Source organism: Bos taurus, chromosome 9 (genome assembly GCF_002263795.3).
Source record: "Bos taurus isolate L1 Dominette 01449 registration number 42190680 breed Hereford chromosome 9, ARS-UCD2.0, whole genome shotgun sequence".
Lineage (NCBI taxonomy): Eukaryota > Metazoa > Chordata > Mammalia > Artiodactyla > Bovidae > Bos > Bos taurus.
This window is the reverse complement of record NC_037336.1, coordinates 70,950,557-70,965,647: the sequence shown is the minus strand read 5'-3', so window position 1 is coordinate 70,965,647 and position 15,091 is coordinate 70,950,557. Positions and strand designations below refer to the sequence as shown.

Sequence of the window (15,091 nt, the reverse complement as noted above, 5' to 3'; positions counted from 1 at the left end):
CTGGCTGTTGGTGGATAACAGGCTGAGCCTTAAAAAAAAAAAAAAAAAGTCATTGCTCCGCCCCCTCTCCGCCCCGCCTCCGGGAGCTACTCGCTGTTGTCCAGGTCTGCGTGGAATTCTGAGGCGCGCTGTCCTTAGGCAATCAGGGATGTCTAGGCCTCGCTGAGCGGTGGCCGTCTGCGCTTCTGCTCGTTCGAGGTCGAGTCCCAGGGGCTTGGACCCGGGAGCCGAGGCGCCGGAGACTGCGCACCGCATATGGACTCACCGGGAGACCCCGAAGGCCCACGCCCCCAAGGAGGTGACGGAGAGCCGGAGGCCAGTTGCACCTCTGTGGCTTGGGTTCTGTGTCTTTAACAGCGATTGAATTGCTTTTAGCTTGGTTTGTTTTAGAGAGATTGGAAAAGGCAGGGTCCTGGCCGTGGGTATTTTTTCTCCCTGGAAAGGGTTAAAGTTTGGATACTGGCGTGACAGGATGTGGTCTCTGATGACTTTCTGTGGCTCTACTTTTAAGTAGTTTGTGTTTAAGAATGCATTCAAATAAGAATGCCCTTTGGGAAAGCGCAAATGGTGACATTTCCAGCCCCACTGTTATCCCCCTAACCCTTTTAACTCTTTCAGTTCCTTTCCTCGTCCACTACCAAAATTTTTAAAATTTCTTAAGACTTGCTTCTGTCTCACAGATTTAATGGCAACCTCTGAAAATACAGAAAATACAAAATATATTTTCTTAAACTTCTTTTCTTTCAAAACCATGTATAATTTAAAAATTGCAAATAGATTTACTGGGTGTTTGGAACTGAGTAATTGACCTGATGTCTTTAAATTAAATGGTAATTTAGCCCTGGGAATAAATATTAAGTTAATTGATGCAGAAGACCAGTAATTACTGTAAAACACTACTGATTTATAGATTTATGACGCTTGTTTTTCCAGGAGCTGCCACTGTAAGTATTACTTCTCCAATTGAATGATTTAGTTTGTTTTTTCCTACTTACACTTCAATAATTTTTCTGCTGTTCAGTCAGTAAGTCATGTCTGACTGTTTCAGATTCCATGGACTATAGCCGGCCAGGCTCCTCTGTCCATGGGATTCTCCAGGCAGGAATACTAGAGTGGTTGCCATTTCCTTCTCCAGGTGATCTTCCTGAGCCAGGGATCGAACCACATCTCCTGCTTGGCAGGCAGCTTCTTTGCCACTGAGCCACCTTAATAAACCACTAACAGGAAGTGATTAAAACATGATTGAGTCCATGTAGCATATGAAGCTAGTAACCTGTGCATGTGGACTTCCCTGGCGGCTCTGACAGTAAAGGATCCACCTGCAATGAAGTAGACCCGGGTTTGATCCCTGGGTCGGGAAGATCCCCTTGGAGAAGAGAATGGCTGTCCACTCTAGGATTCTTGCCTGGAGAATTCCATGGACAGAGGAACCTGGCAGGCTACAATCCAAGGGGTCCCAAAGAATTGGACACAACTGGGTGAGTAACACTTTCACTTTCCAACCTGAGAAAGTACATTACTTCAGAGGACAGTACCATTTGGAGAGCACCCTGTGACCTCATCATTCTTGAAAGAATCTATTAAAGGTGAAACAAATAAGCCTTAAGGTGAAGGCAAAACAAAGCAGATGGTTTGATAAATTCTGCACTGAAATTCTAATAGGGAATAGTAATGCAAATGAAAGTGATATGTTTTGAAAATTGCAGTGATATACAAGGATTGTGTTACATTAGACCAAATATGCTATATTCAAAATAGCCTTTAGCTCAGCAGATACTACCTTCAGATACTACCTGTGTACATTGTCTGTACACAGAAATGACATTTCTGTACTTTGATCAGTAGCCCCAATAACCGTATTTAATTGCAGCCTATTTGCTTTCAAGGTGATGGCCCTCCAGCAGGTGCAATGGAGACATCCAGGCGGCTTTCAAGAGAACAGATTTTTGTACTGATATCAGCAGCTTCCATTAACTTAGGTTCCATGATGTGCTATTCTATCCTTGGACCCTTTTTCCCCAAGGAGGTAAGACATTTTGATATTCATACGAACTATTAATGTTTTTAAAAAGCCTTTGACAAATTTCACTTGACAGTATGGAGAATGTGAAAACCTGCATGTAGCAAAGATAATGTATAGAACTTAAGCCAACAGAAGAATTCTTATAGAATATTTGATACTAGAAGGAAAAAAAATCAGTCATAATAACATCATCTTGAGAAGTAATTCACCTAAATATAATTGACCTTCTGAAGATTGCTTTGCTCATCATGAAGTTTGATTCATCTGTTTGGCTTCTGCAACCGATAAAAAAGAAAAAAAAAAGGAAGTGCACTGAATAACTGAGATTTCAATGTTATTGCGAAAGATCTATATTAAGACAGTGACAGTTTCCTGGATTTTGGGTTTATGAATATTTTGGAATTAGGAAGGCATGGTCCACTCCCTTTTCTGAGTTGAATTTTGTATGGAATCTAGTTGCAATATTTGTGCCAAGGAGGAATTCTGATTAATATTGATCAGGTCCTTCTAATCATAGCATTTTATGTGATGTTCGGGTCTATGGATAATGGCACAGACATGAAGGAATAACCCCTAGAGAATCCACCTGAAATCTGGAGGTTGGTGAGGTGTAGTATGGAGGAAATGACACTGTCTTGGCTGGGTGTAGACAATATGCCTGTGTGTTCTGCTTCATGCCGTCTTTGAAAGCCTCAGCTCATGATGCAGGGGTCCTTCCCAGTCCTCTGACTTCTTTGATAACATATGGTCCTTCCTTCTGTGTGCTACAAAAGACGATAAACATGGCTTCTCTGCTAAAAGAACAGTAGTACAACCCTGTACCCATTAAGTTCTTTTTAGTTTTCAGTGTACTTCCCAACATGTTTATCCCATTTGGTTTCTGGAGCAACTCTGTAAGATAGGCAGAATAGTCAGAATCTCATCCTATTGCAAATGAAGAAACAGACCTCAAAGTTAAGTGACTGGCCCAGTTCAGTTCTGTTTACTGAATGGGAGTGGGAGGTTCAACCATTTCCCACCTTAGAGTATGCTAGGTATTGGATGTATTAGGGTTGGAAAAAAATTAGGAAAATGTCCCTCTCTCATCGGTCCATTGGGAGGGAAAAAGTATGAAAAGAAAGTTGCAGAGTATTTGAATCTCCTTGAAGAGGATGTCCAAAGTGTAAGGAGACTCTAGGGACGGGAATGGTTAATTTTGTGATGAGTGAGACTGGCAGATGTGGGAGGGAAGGAGAGAAGGAGTAATACTGAAAGGGACTTGGCAGGGTAAGCCCAAGGTGAGTCTTGAGAAATGTTAGTTCCCAAGGTGAACAAGAGAGGCAAGGGTCCTCTAGGTTAGAAACTCACAGGAGACAGTCACGAAATTAGCAAAGTAAATAGCATGTTCTTAGGGAACCATGGACAATGGTGGGGCTTGTGTCTGGGTGCAGTAAGGTCCATGGGAGCTGAGGATCTGAATAGGCAGGTTGGTGCTCAAAGGCAAGGGTCCTTCTATGCAGGTCAAAGATGTCGTCAGTGAGAAGTCATCAGAAATGTTTGGGCAAGACAGATTAGACTGGACAGATATGGATTTGGGGGGAAGAAAATGAGGAATGGAAGCTGTGGAATTAAGACAGAGAAGAACAGGAGTAGTGGCCAACTAGATAGAAAGGCATGTCTGATTCAGCTGGAACTCAGTGAGAGTAACTAGTGTTAGATTCTTCTTAGTGAAATACAGTGGAGAAGGCAATGAGAACCCACTCCAGTATTCTTGTCTGGAAAATCCCATGGACAGAGGAGCCTGGTAGGCTGCAGTCCATGGGGTTGCTAGAAGTTGGACACAACTGAGAGACTTGACTTTCACTTTTCACTTTCATGCATTGGAAAAGGAAATGGCAATCCACTCCAGTATTCTTGCCTGGAGAATCCCAGGGATGGGGGAGACTGGTGGGCTGCCGTCTATGGGGTTGCACAGAGTCGGACCAGACACGACTGAAGCAACTTAGCAGCAGTGAAATACAGACAGAGGAAAAGCAGGCTGTGGATGTGTGCTTTCTTTCTTTTTTTTTAAGCATTTGATTTAGTTTTTTGCTTGCAAGATGCAGGAGAGAGAGCATTCTAACTTTAAAAGGTATAGACATGAAGAGTGGGCTCTTTTTCATTTTTAATAAAAGCATTAGGGTTGACAAACACACTGGCAAAACTTGCTCTTCCCCCTGTGTATTCTGTTTTTCTTTCCTGTTTTGTTTGTGTTTAGTTGCTAAGTTGTGCCTGACTCAGTGCAATCCCATGGATTGTAGCCTGTCAGGCTCCTCTGTCTATGGGCTTTCCTAAGCAAGAATACTGGAGTGGGTTGCCATTTCCTCCTCCAGGGAATCTTCCTGACCCGGGGATTGAACCCTCATCTCCTACATTGGCAGACCATTTCTTTACCACTGGGCCACCGGGGAAGCCCCATCATGTTTCTTATTAACGAGCTAATTAGGTCAAGGAAAAACAAGGTCCTTCTTCTTAATTTGTGGTGTAGAATTAATGTTTCTACTCATCCTTTTCCTGGCCCCCTCCTCCTTTGGCAGAGGATAATGAATTTTGCTTTTGACAACCGTTCTTGCCATCCTAACATGCAGCAGGATCCGCATGTCAAAAGCAGTATTCAGTTGCTGCTGTGGTGTGTGATTCTCGAACATGCTAAGTCCCCATCCCACTTTCACAGAGAATGTGGGAACCTGTGCAAGATGGAAACGGACAGGACTACTATGACCATGACACAAGTAACTTTTGCAAGTCTGTGTCCTCATCTATAAAAAGGGGCCAGCTAAAAGTACATCCCTTACTTGTTTGAAACCATACAGATCAGCATGGCTCATAATGAGGGGCCAATAAATGTTAGTTGCTGTAACTTCTATACATTTTCAGCCAGACTTGAGAACTAATAACTTTCAGATCTATTAAGCAAACAACATGGATATAACTTGACCAATGAATGTTCTTTCCTCATCTATTTTTTGGCCACATCTTGGCCATTGGGATCTTAGTTCCCTAATCAGGATCAAACCTGTGCCTCCTGCATTGGGAACATGGAGTCTTAACCACTGGACCACCAGGGAAGTTATTGTTTCCACATCTCAATCGACCCCTTTGATAACACCTTCCCTTAGAGTTACCTGTTCTATGTGACTAGGGCTGCTATGACAAAGTACCACAGACTGGGGACAACAGAAATGTATTGTCTCACAGCTCTGAAGTCCAAAATCATTGTCATTGGTAGGGTCAGTTCCTTCTGAGGGTTATAAGGAGAGGATCTGTCCCAGGCCTCTCTCTTTGGCTTGTAGGTGGGCAACTTCTCCCTGTGTCTTCTCACATTATCTTCCCTCTACACGTGTCTCTCTGAAGGCACTTCCCCTTTTTACAAAGATACGAGTAATACTGGGTTAGACTCCACCCTTCGTGACGTCTTTCAACTGGTTACTCCCGCAAAGACTCTCTCCAAATAAGGTCACCTTCTAAGTTGCTATGAGAAACCTAGACAGTGTATTTAAAGCAGAGATACCACTTTGCCAACAAAGATCCATATAGTCAAAAGCTATGGCTTTTCCAGTAGTCATGTGAAGATGTGAAATTTAGACCATAAAGAAGGCTGAGTGCCAAAGAATTGATACTTTTGAACTGTGGTGCTGGAGAAGACTCTTGAGAATCCCTTGGACAGTGAGGAGATCAAACCAGCCAGTCCTAAAGGAGATCAATCCTGAATATTCATTGGAAGAACTGATGCTGAAGCTGAAGCTCCAATACTTTGGCCACCTGATGCAAAGAACTGACTCATCGGAAAAGACCCTGATGCTGGGAAAGATTGAAGGCAGGAAGAGAAGAGGGTGACAGAGGATGAGATGGTTGGATGGCATCACTGTCTCAATGGACACGAGTTTGAGCAAACTCCAGAAAATAGTGAAGGACAGAGAAGCCTGACATGTTGCAGTCCATGGCGTCACAAAGAGTCAGACATGACTTAGTGACTCAACAACAACAACAGCTGAAGTACTGAGAGTTAGGACATCGGCATAAGAAGTTTGAGGGACACAGTGAGCCCCCTGGCACCCCCTGATGCTTGGTGTGGTAGAAACATGGACTCCATGTTCCTGTCTACATACAGAATAACCTTTGGCTAGGATGCCAGTGAAGACATTTTTAATAGTGAGAGCTCTCTTTTCTCTATACCGTTATCTCATATGATGATTAGTGATGGAAGATCAGATCAGATCAATCGCTCAGTCGTGTCCGACTCTTTGTGACCCCATGAATCGCAGCAGACCAGGCCTCCCTGTCCATCACCAACTCCCAGAGTTCACTCAGACTCACGTCCATCGAGTCCGTGATGCCATCCAGCCATCTCATCCTCTGTCGTCCCCGTCTCCTCTTGCCCCCAATCCCTCCCAGCATCAGAGTCTTCTCCAATGAGTTAACTCTTCACATGAGGTGGCCAAAGTACTGGAGTTTCAGCTTTAGCATCATTCCTTCCAAAGAACTCCCAGGGCTGATCTCCTTCAGAATGGACTGGTTGGATCTCCTTGCAGTCCAAGGGACTCTCAAGAGTCTTCTCCAACACCACAGTTCAAAAGCATCAATTCTTTGGCACTCAGCCTTCTTCACAGTCCAACTCTCACATCCATACATGACCACAGGAAAAACCATAGCCTTGACTAGATGAACCTTTGTTGGCAAAGTAATGTTTCTGCTTTTGAATATGCTATCTAGGTTGGTCATAACTTTCCTTCCAAGGAGTAAACGTGTTTTAATTTCATGGCTGCAATCACCATCTGCAGTGATTTTGGAGCCCAGAAAAATAAAGTCTGACATTGTTTCCACTGTTTCCCCATCCATTTCCCATGAAGTGATGGGACCGGATGCCATGATCTTCATTTTCTGAATGTTGAGCTTTAAGTCAAAGAAATGGTTAATCCTGAGTCTCATCAAATTATGGGCCAAAATGCCACCCAAGCAGTTTCTAGAATGCTCTAGGTTCAACTTCTCCACTCTCTCCCACAACCAGGCGCTTAGGGACTGCACTTCAGGGGTAGGTAGTGCTTCCCAGAGTGAGAGGGCCTTTCCTTCCTATAGTTTAGCAATGAAAAGTAGAGTTCACCTGGACTTCCCTGGTGGTCTAAGAGTTAAGACTGTGCTTCCACTGCAGGGGATACAGATTCAATCCCTAGTCTGGAAGTTTCACAAGCCATGTGATAGGCCCAAAATTAGAAAAAGATAGAGTTCACCCATCTGGTTTCCCGTGGTATGATGCTTTGAGAAATGTAGGCTTTATTTAGAAACACAATGTAAGAATATATATTTTTAAAGACAAGGATTGAATGGTTATCATAACTTACTATAGGAAGTGATAAACTTATTTTTTATCTTAAAAAATGTAGTTAGAGTGAAAAGATAAATAAATAGAATTAAGGCTGTTGTGGATGACAGATTTTAAAGGGAGTATGTGTGTACACACACATTTCTGTATTCAGAGTAGAGTGATTTGTGGAAGAGCTGAAGCCCTGGCAACGGATGAATCTAAGTCACATCTTCTAATTATAAATATTCACTGCTGGCTCCTATGTGATGCATAGAAGGTGCTGGATAAATGACCACTGACTGCCCAAGAGGACAGATGTGTGTTTCAGACTTAGTGCTTCATGGTTTGCCAAGTTGCCAATCTTATCTCAAAAAATTAAACTCATATTTTAACCTCTTAAATGGTTATAGCTAGAACCTGGTCTAAGGATCCACCATAATTCCAAGGTTTTAGAAAGGTTTTCAAACCTCTGTCTGTTCAGTTGTACAACACAACTAATAGTAGCATTTGAAGTTCAAAAGAAGCAGTTTTAGAATAAACACTATATCATCTATAGTAATTAGAGAATGTAATGGCAACCCACTCCAGTATTCTTGCCTGGAGAATCCCATAGATAGAGGAGCCTGGCAGGCTACAGTCCCTGGGGTCATAAGAGTCGGACACAACTTAGTGACTAAAGCACCAGCAGCAGCAGCACCACCACGTGTAGCAAATTTAGGAGCCATGATAGAGTAGTCTATAAACAATCATAGGAATCATTGATGGGTGATAAATTACTCCAAATGTTTCAGCAGCATGTTGGGAGGAGAGGGAGCTTCTTTCATCTGTGTCATTGATGTCAGGAAAGGAAACTTTATCTTCTATGAACTGTTAGGTAGTTGGTATTAGAAATAGAGAACTGAATGGTCTGAACGGTCCTTGGGATGACTCATGTACTAGCTTAAGGAACTTTCTGTTAGATTTTTTTGACCAGCAAAGTAAAGTGGTTGTTTGGGGGTTTGGGGTTTTTTTAGTGGCATTTGATCCTGTAACTAAATGTGATACTGAGTTGGAAAACCTTCCTCCCATGTGTTTCACCTTTATGCTCACACTGCTACCACACTCACAACACATTTGACACCAGATGTGTAGGTCTTGGAGAAGGCAATGGCACCCCACTCCAGTACTCTTGCCTGGCAAATCCCATGGACAGAAGAGCTTGGAAGGCTGCAAGCAGTCCACGGGGTCGCTGAGGGTCGGACATGACTGAGCGACTTCACTTTCACTTTTCACTTTCATGCATTGGAGAAGGGAATGGCAACCCACTCCAGTGTTCTTGTCTGGAGAATCCCAGGGACGGGGGAGCCTGGTGGGCTGCCATCTATGGGGTCGCAGAGTCAGACACAACTGAAGCGACTTAGCAGCAGCAGTGTAGATCTTTTCCCCACACCAAGCAATTCTCTGTGACACCAGTTGGATGTCCTGCCATTCAATTCAGTTCTAATGCTGATCTGTATTAGGCCAGACCCCACAAATTAAGAGCTCAGTCCCACAAGACTGCCCTCCACTTCAGATGCCAATTGCAAGTAATAGGTCTCCATGTTACCCCCAGCTTCCATCCAACTTGGCTACAAGTAACAGGTTCCCATGTGTTGTGTGTGTGTGTGTGTGTGTGTGTGTGAAGCTTCTTCAGTCATGTCCAACTCTTTGCGACCCTATGAACTGTAGCCCGCCAGGCTCCTCTGGAGAATCCATGGGATTCTCCAGGCAAGAATACTGGTGTAGGTTGCCATACCCTTCTCTAGGGGGTCTTCCCAACCCAGGGATTGAACCTGTGCCTCTTGTCTCCCTCCCATGTGTTAGGGAAATTAAAATGGAGGAAACCTTGTTCAGGCTTCAGAAGCAGGAGAGTGGGCCTCTGACCTACTTCTGACCTGCCTGGACACCGCGGATCCTGCCTCCAAGCACAGCTAGTGCTTAGATAAGAAAAGGAGTGGGTCTTGGAATTCTCGAGCCTCTGAAAATCTGGCCAATCCCTGGGGTCTAACAAAATCCTATGACTCACAAAGTGAAGCAAGCTGCAGTATAAAAGTTAACAAAGAACCCCAAAGCCAGAGCTGCAGCTTTGCATGCAAACTGATGATGATATCAGTTTGAGGCCTGGGATTATAAGTGGGAGACCCCTAACCACAATTTGAAGCCTCACCCATGGGGTGGACACACCACTCAGGACCCTTTCCCATTGTGACTCCAGATTGCTATTAACAAGGGACTTCCCAGCACTGTTCAAGTCTGGATGTAGGTTGTTGGCTCAGTTTGGTGGTGTATTGTCTGTTAGTTCTCTCTCTTGTTTCTATTTCTTTTGTTTTTTTTTTTAATGACTGCATGTTGAAATTAAGTCAAATCTAAAAAATTGAAATTATTTGTGTGTAATGAATGGTTTCTTTTGTTAGCAAATCCTTTGAACTTACAGGTAAAACTTTAGGCAAGACACAATGACCCTCCCACCTCTCCACCTAGGATTCAGTTACTTGCTGGAATGGCTTCCACAACTCAGGGAAACACTTGCTTAACACTATTATAAAAGGATGTAATAAAGTATATAGCTGGGCATGTAGATGGAAGAGATACAGAGCGGGAGGTATGTGGCAGGGGCATGCAGCTCCCATGTCCCCTGCAGGTGAGCCACATTCCCAGATCCTCCATGTGTTCACTGACCCCAGAGGTCCCCAAGTCCCACACCTTAGGGATTTTTATGGGGACTTAATCACATAGGCATGATCAATCATTAACTCAGTTTCCAGCCCTTCTCTGGAGAATGGGGTGTGGAACCAAAAGTTCTAAACTAATCATGGCTTGGTCTTTCTGGTGACTAATCCCCAAGCAGGAATCACCAAGAGTCACCCAGAGATGCCAAGGGACTAGGAGCTTGGTGTCAGGAACCAGGGTCAAAGACCGAATATTAGAACATTATTACTCCTAGGGCTCTTATCGCTAAGGAAGTTACAAGGATAGTCAGAGTTCTGTGCCAAAAACTGGGGGCAGAGATGAATAAGTATATATTCTATGAACTCAAATATACCAAAAAGAAAGCATTTCAAGATCAACTGTTGGCTTAGTTCTACAGGAGAAGCAGAGCTTACCTTTCCTCAACCAAGGCTTTTTGTTTTGTTTATACTCTAATTCTGATTTTGGCCTGCTAAAGCTAACAATTCTTATTTTGGTTGGGGGCAGACTTTATTGAGGTATAATTGTTATACAAAAATTTACACTTATTTAATATATCTATCTTGATGAGTTTAGACACATGCACACCATCTATGATGTCATCAGTTCAGTTCAGTTCCGTTCAGTTGCTCAGTCGTGTCCGACTCCTTGAGACCCCATGAATCGCAGCACACCAGCCTCCCTGTCCATCCCCAACTCCCGGAGTTCACTCAGACTCATGTCCATTGAGTCAGTGATGCCATCCAGCCATCTCATCCTCTGTCATCCCCTTCTCCTCCTGCCCCCAATCCCTCCCAGCATCAGAGTCTTTTCCAATGAGTCAACTCTTCGCATGAGGTGGCCAAAGTACTGGAGTTTCAGCTTTAGCATCATTCCTTCCAAAGAAATCCCAGGGCTGATCTCCTTCAGAATGGACTAGTTGGATCTCCTTGCAGTCCAAGGGACTCTCAAGAGTCTTCTCCAACACCACAGTTCAAAAGCATCTTCGGTGCTCCGCTTTCTTCACAGTCCAACTCTCACATCCATACATGACCACTGGAAAAACCATAGCCTTGACTAGATGGACCTTTGTTGGCAAAGTAATGTCTCTGCTTTTGAATATGCTATCTAGGTTGGTCATAACTTTCCTTCCAAGGAGTAAGCGTCTTTTAATTTCATGGCTGCAGTCACCATCTGCAGTGATTTTGGAGCCCCCAAAAATAATGTCTGACACTGCTTCCACTGTTTCCCCATCCATTTCCCATGAAGTGATGGGACCAGATGCCATGATCTTCGTTTTTTGAATGTTGAGTTTTAAGCCAACTTTTTCACTCTCCTCTTTCACCTTCATCAAGAGGCTTTTTAGTTCCTCTTCACTCATCACTGCAATCAAAATACTAAACTTATTCAGCACCTCCAAAAAATCCCTTGGGTTTTCTTGTGGACTTTTTCTTTCTTCTTCTTCTTTTTGTGGTGAGAACATAACATGAGTTTATCTTACTTAACAGAAAATTTATATCCAAAGAGCTATAATTCCCCACTTCCTCCTTCCCAAAGTCCCTGACAACCACCATTTTAAGCTCTGCTTTTATGAATTTGGCTATTGTAGATACTTGATACAAGCGGAATCATGCAGTGTTTGTTCTTCTGTGAAGGCTTACTTCGTTTAGCATAATTTCCTCAAGTTTCATCCATATTGTTGCAGATGCCAAGATGTCCTTATTTTTGAGGTGAATAATATCCTGTGTTATGTATATACCACATTTTCTTTGTCCATTCATCTGTCGATGGACATTTGGGTTATTTCTATATTATCTTAGCTATTTCTTAGTTGTTTCTGTATTATCTCAGCTAGTGCCACAGTGAGCATGGGATTGCAAATATCTCTGAGACGCTGCTCTCAATTCTTTTGGGTATATACACAGTAGAGGGATTGTTGGATTATATGGTAGTTCTGTTTTTAATGTTTTGGGGATCCTCCATATTGTTTTCCATAGAGGCTGCACCATTCTGCATTCCTGCCAACAGTGTATAAGGGTTCTGATTTCTTCACCTCCTCACCAACACTTGTTATCTTCTGTGCTTTCAATTATTGCTGTCTATCCTAACTGCTGTGAGATGATATCTCATTATGATTTTAATTTGCATTTCCCTGATGGTTAGTGATCTTGAGCAGCTTTTCTTATACCTGGTGGCCGTTTGTATGTCTCTTTTTTAGAGAAATGTCTGTTGAAATCCTTTTCTCATTTTAAGTCATGTTCTTTGTGGTGGTTTTTTATTAATAGATTATTGAATTGTAGGAGAGTCTTACATATTTTGGATATTAGCTACTTATATGGAGATGGTTTACAGATTGCTTTCTCCCATTCTGTAGATTGCCCTTTCACTCTTTTGATCGTTTTCTTTGCTGTGAAGCTTTTTAGTTCAGTGTAATTCCATTTGTTTGATTTGTCTTGTTGCTTAGATTTTTGGTGTCACATATAAGAAATCATTGCCAAGACCAATGTCATGACCTATATGGAAAAATAAATAAGAGTAGACATGTGTATATGTATAACTGATTTACTTTGCAGTACAGTGAACTAACACAACACTGTAAACCAACTATACTCCAATAAAAATAATTTTTAAAAAGTCCCGCATCTGCCATTTTCTACAAAAAGTTTAACAGATTTTATGTTTAAGTCTAGTTTGCTTTGAGTTTAGTTTGTGGGTGGTATAAGATAGGGATCCAGTTTCATTCTTTAGCATGTGGATGTCCAGTTGTTCCGATATCATTTGTTGAAGAGAATATCTCTTCCCCATTCTGTGTCCTTGGCACCCTCATGGAAGATGAATTGACCATGTTTGTTTAGGTTTATTTCTGAGCTCTCTGTTCTGTTCCATTGAGACATATGTCTGTCTTTAGGCCAGTATTGTACTGTTTTAATTATTACACCTTTGTAATCTATTTTCAGAATCAAGAGGTGTGATACCTCCAGTTTTGCTCTTTTTTTCTCAAGATCATAAAGTTAACAATTTGTTTAAGGCTTGGTGAGTGAATTATTTTCATGTCAGAGAACTAAGTTTTACTACAGTTTCCTTTCCTTTCTTAGCCTGTTTATTCTGAAATAATAATCTTTGAAACTGCTTTACAGATAAGATTACAGGAGGATGATCCTCTGATCTAGTAGCTCCATTTTTTCCCCATACTGTTGCTAGTTTATCCTTCAAACTTTTTCTTTTCTGTTTTTTTTTAAAGGCTGAAAAGAAAGGAGCCAGCAATACAGTTATTGGTACAATCTTTGGATGTTATGCTTTGTTTGACTTTCTGGCATCTTTGGTATTTGGAAAATATGTAAGTATTATTTTTTTTAAATGGTGTAATGAGTTATTCTAATTTACAAGTCTAAAATTTCCACTGATGCAGAAATAACCAGCATCAAATGTTATGAACTGTGCTTCAGTTGACAATTCCCTTCTTATGGTTGACTGATTTTTAACTTCTTCCATGTTTGTAAGAATGTGTGTTGTCATTCCACTAAAGAATTACCTTTTGTTAACTGTATATATCTTCCCCAAATCTTCTGTTTCCTGATACAGTGGATATGTTTATGTCAGTATAGACTTGTAGCAGTCATCAATTTACCATTTTCTTTTACGTTTATTATAGCTTGTACATATTGGAGCAAAATTTATGTTTGTAGCAGGAATGTTTGTCTCAGGAGCAGTTACAGTTCTCTTTGGGTAAGTCATGTTCTGATATGTTTGGGAGCCTGAACAGATTTCCTAATTTATCTTCAGTTTAAAATGGTTAATGGTTAATGGTTTCTTTAAATCAATCATTACCATTGATTATCAAATGCCTGGCATATGACTAATGGTGAAGGGAGTTGGATGGTGTGGAGAATGAAATGAATGACATTGATCTTAAGAAAAAAAATCCTCTAGGGGATCACCATTAATTTGGCTGCTGAATCTGTTCTTTAGGACTTCTGTGACTTGAGTGACAGAAACTTAACTCACTTTTCTGAGTCACAAATTTTTTTGGCTCAAGCAAAAAGATGAGTTTCTTGTCTAAACAATCAGCTAAAGAAGATCAGAATATAGATGTTAAGCTAATGTATCAGAAGTCTTTCTCAGGTTCCTGATTTTGCTTTTTTTGTTGTTGTTGTTTGGGGAAGACCTAAATCTAAGTCTTTCTGCATAGGTTCTTGTTAGATTGACTCTACATTTTTCAAAAGACCTATTTAGTATTATTATTTAAGCCATCAAATATGTCAGTAGAAAAGGACAATCAGGCTGTTATTATGACTCAAATTCCTCCTACTAAAAATATAACAAAGAAACTCTTAAAAATTCATATTCTAAAGTGACTTACTTTAATAACTATGATTGAGGTGTTACTGTTTTCAGTGAGTACAGTTGAAAAAAAATAAAATCAATTTGGCATTTGAGGATTGTTTTATTCTCTTTTAGTCTCTTGGACCAAGTTCCAGAAGGACCAGTGTTTATTGCTATGTGCTTTCTACTGAGAATAACTGATGCAATAAGTTTCGAGGCAGCAATAACTGCCTCTTCTTCTATCGTTGCAAAGGCTTTTCCAAACAATGTGGCTACAGTATTGGTAAGTATTTTATACACTGTTCCTGTTTTCCTTTTAGTGTAGCTAAAATGTTTGCTTGACCTTTCAAGCCAAAGCTGGGGCCCATTCTTCTAGACCTGCTTTTTTTCTACTCTCTCTGTTTGTTACCTTTTACCCCAGTTTCTACTTTCAGTAGCAGGCTGTCAATAAATGTACCCTTAGTCTTACTTAGGTGCTTTTCCTGGCCTTACAAGCCCTTAAATGGCAAAACCAAATACTCCTTTTTACCTCTTAAAAAAAAAGCCTCCATAGTAATATTTGCTATCTCTCTGTAGCCTAGATTGTGGCTGGACTGCCTGAAGCAGATTTATACTAGAGTCCTGTTTCCACTTTTCCCAGAGTCATGGAAAGGATGACCCCATGAATCGCAGCATGCCAGGCCTCTCTGTCCATCACCAACTCCCAGAGTTCACCCAAACTCATGTGTATCGAGTCGGTG

General features: G+C 41.6%; 1 protein-coding gene across 8 annotated transcripts in view; it reads left to right on the top strand.

Annotated features, from left to right (window-relative positions):
* The window catches only part of SLC18B1 (solute carrier family 18 member B1), a 47,387-nt gene that overhangs the window by 10,975 nt on the left and 21,321 nt on the right, over positions 1 to 15,091 (top strand). For 4 of the 8 annotated variants that reach the window (XM_059889899.1, XM_024997012.2, XM_059889898.1 and 1 more), the window contains 4 exons: positions 1,887 to 2,026; positions 13,270 to 13,365; positions 13,681 to 13,754; positions 14,487 to 14,634. In XM_059889899.1, coding sequence (XP_059745882.1) covers positions 1,910 to 2,026; positions 13,270 to 13,365; positions 13,681 to 13,754; positions 14,487 to 14,634 — 435 coding nt within the window. In that variant the 5' untranslated portion in view covers positions 1,887 to 1,909. Of the gene's footprint in view, positions 1 to 81; positions 1,479 to 1,870; positions 2,027 to 13,269; positions 13,366 to 13,680; positions 13,755 to 14,486; positions 14,635 to 15,091 lie in introns of those variants that run through there. The other 4 variants (XM_059889896.1, XM_005210933.5, XM_059889897.1 and 1 more) reach the window with 4 other exon arrangements.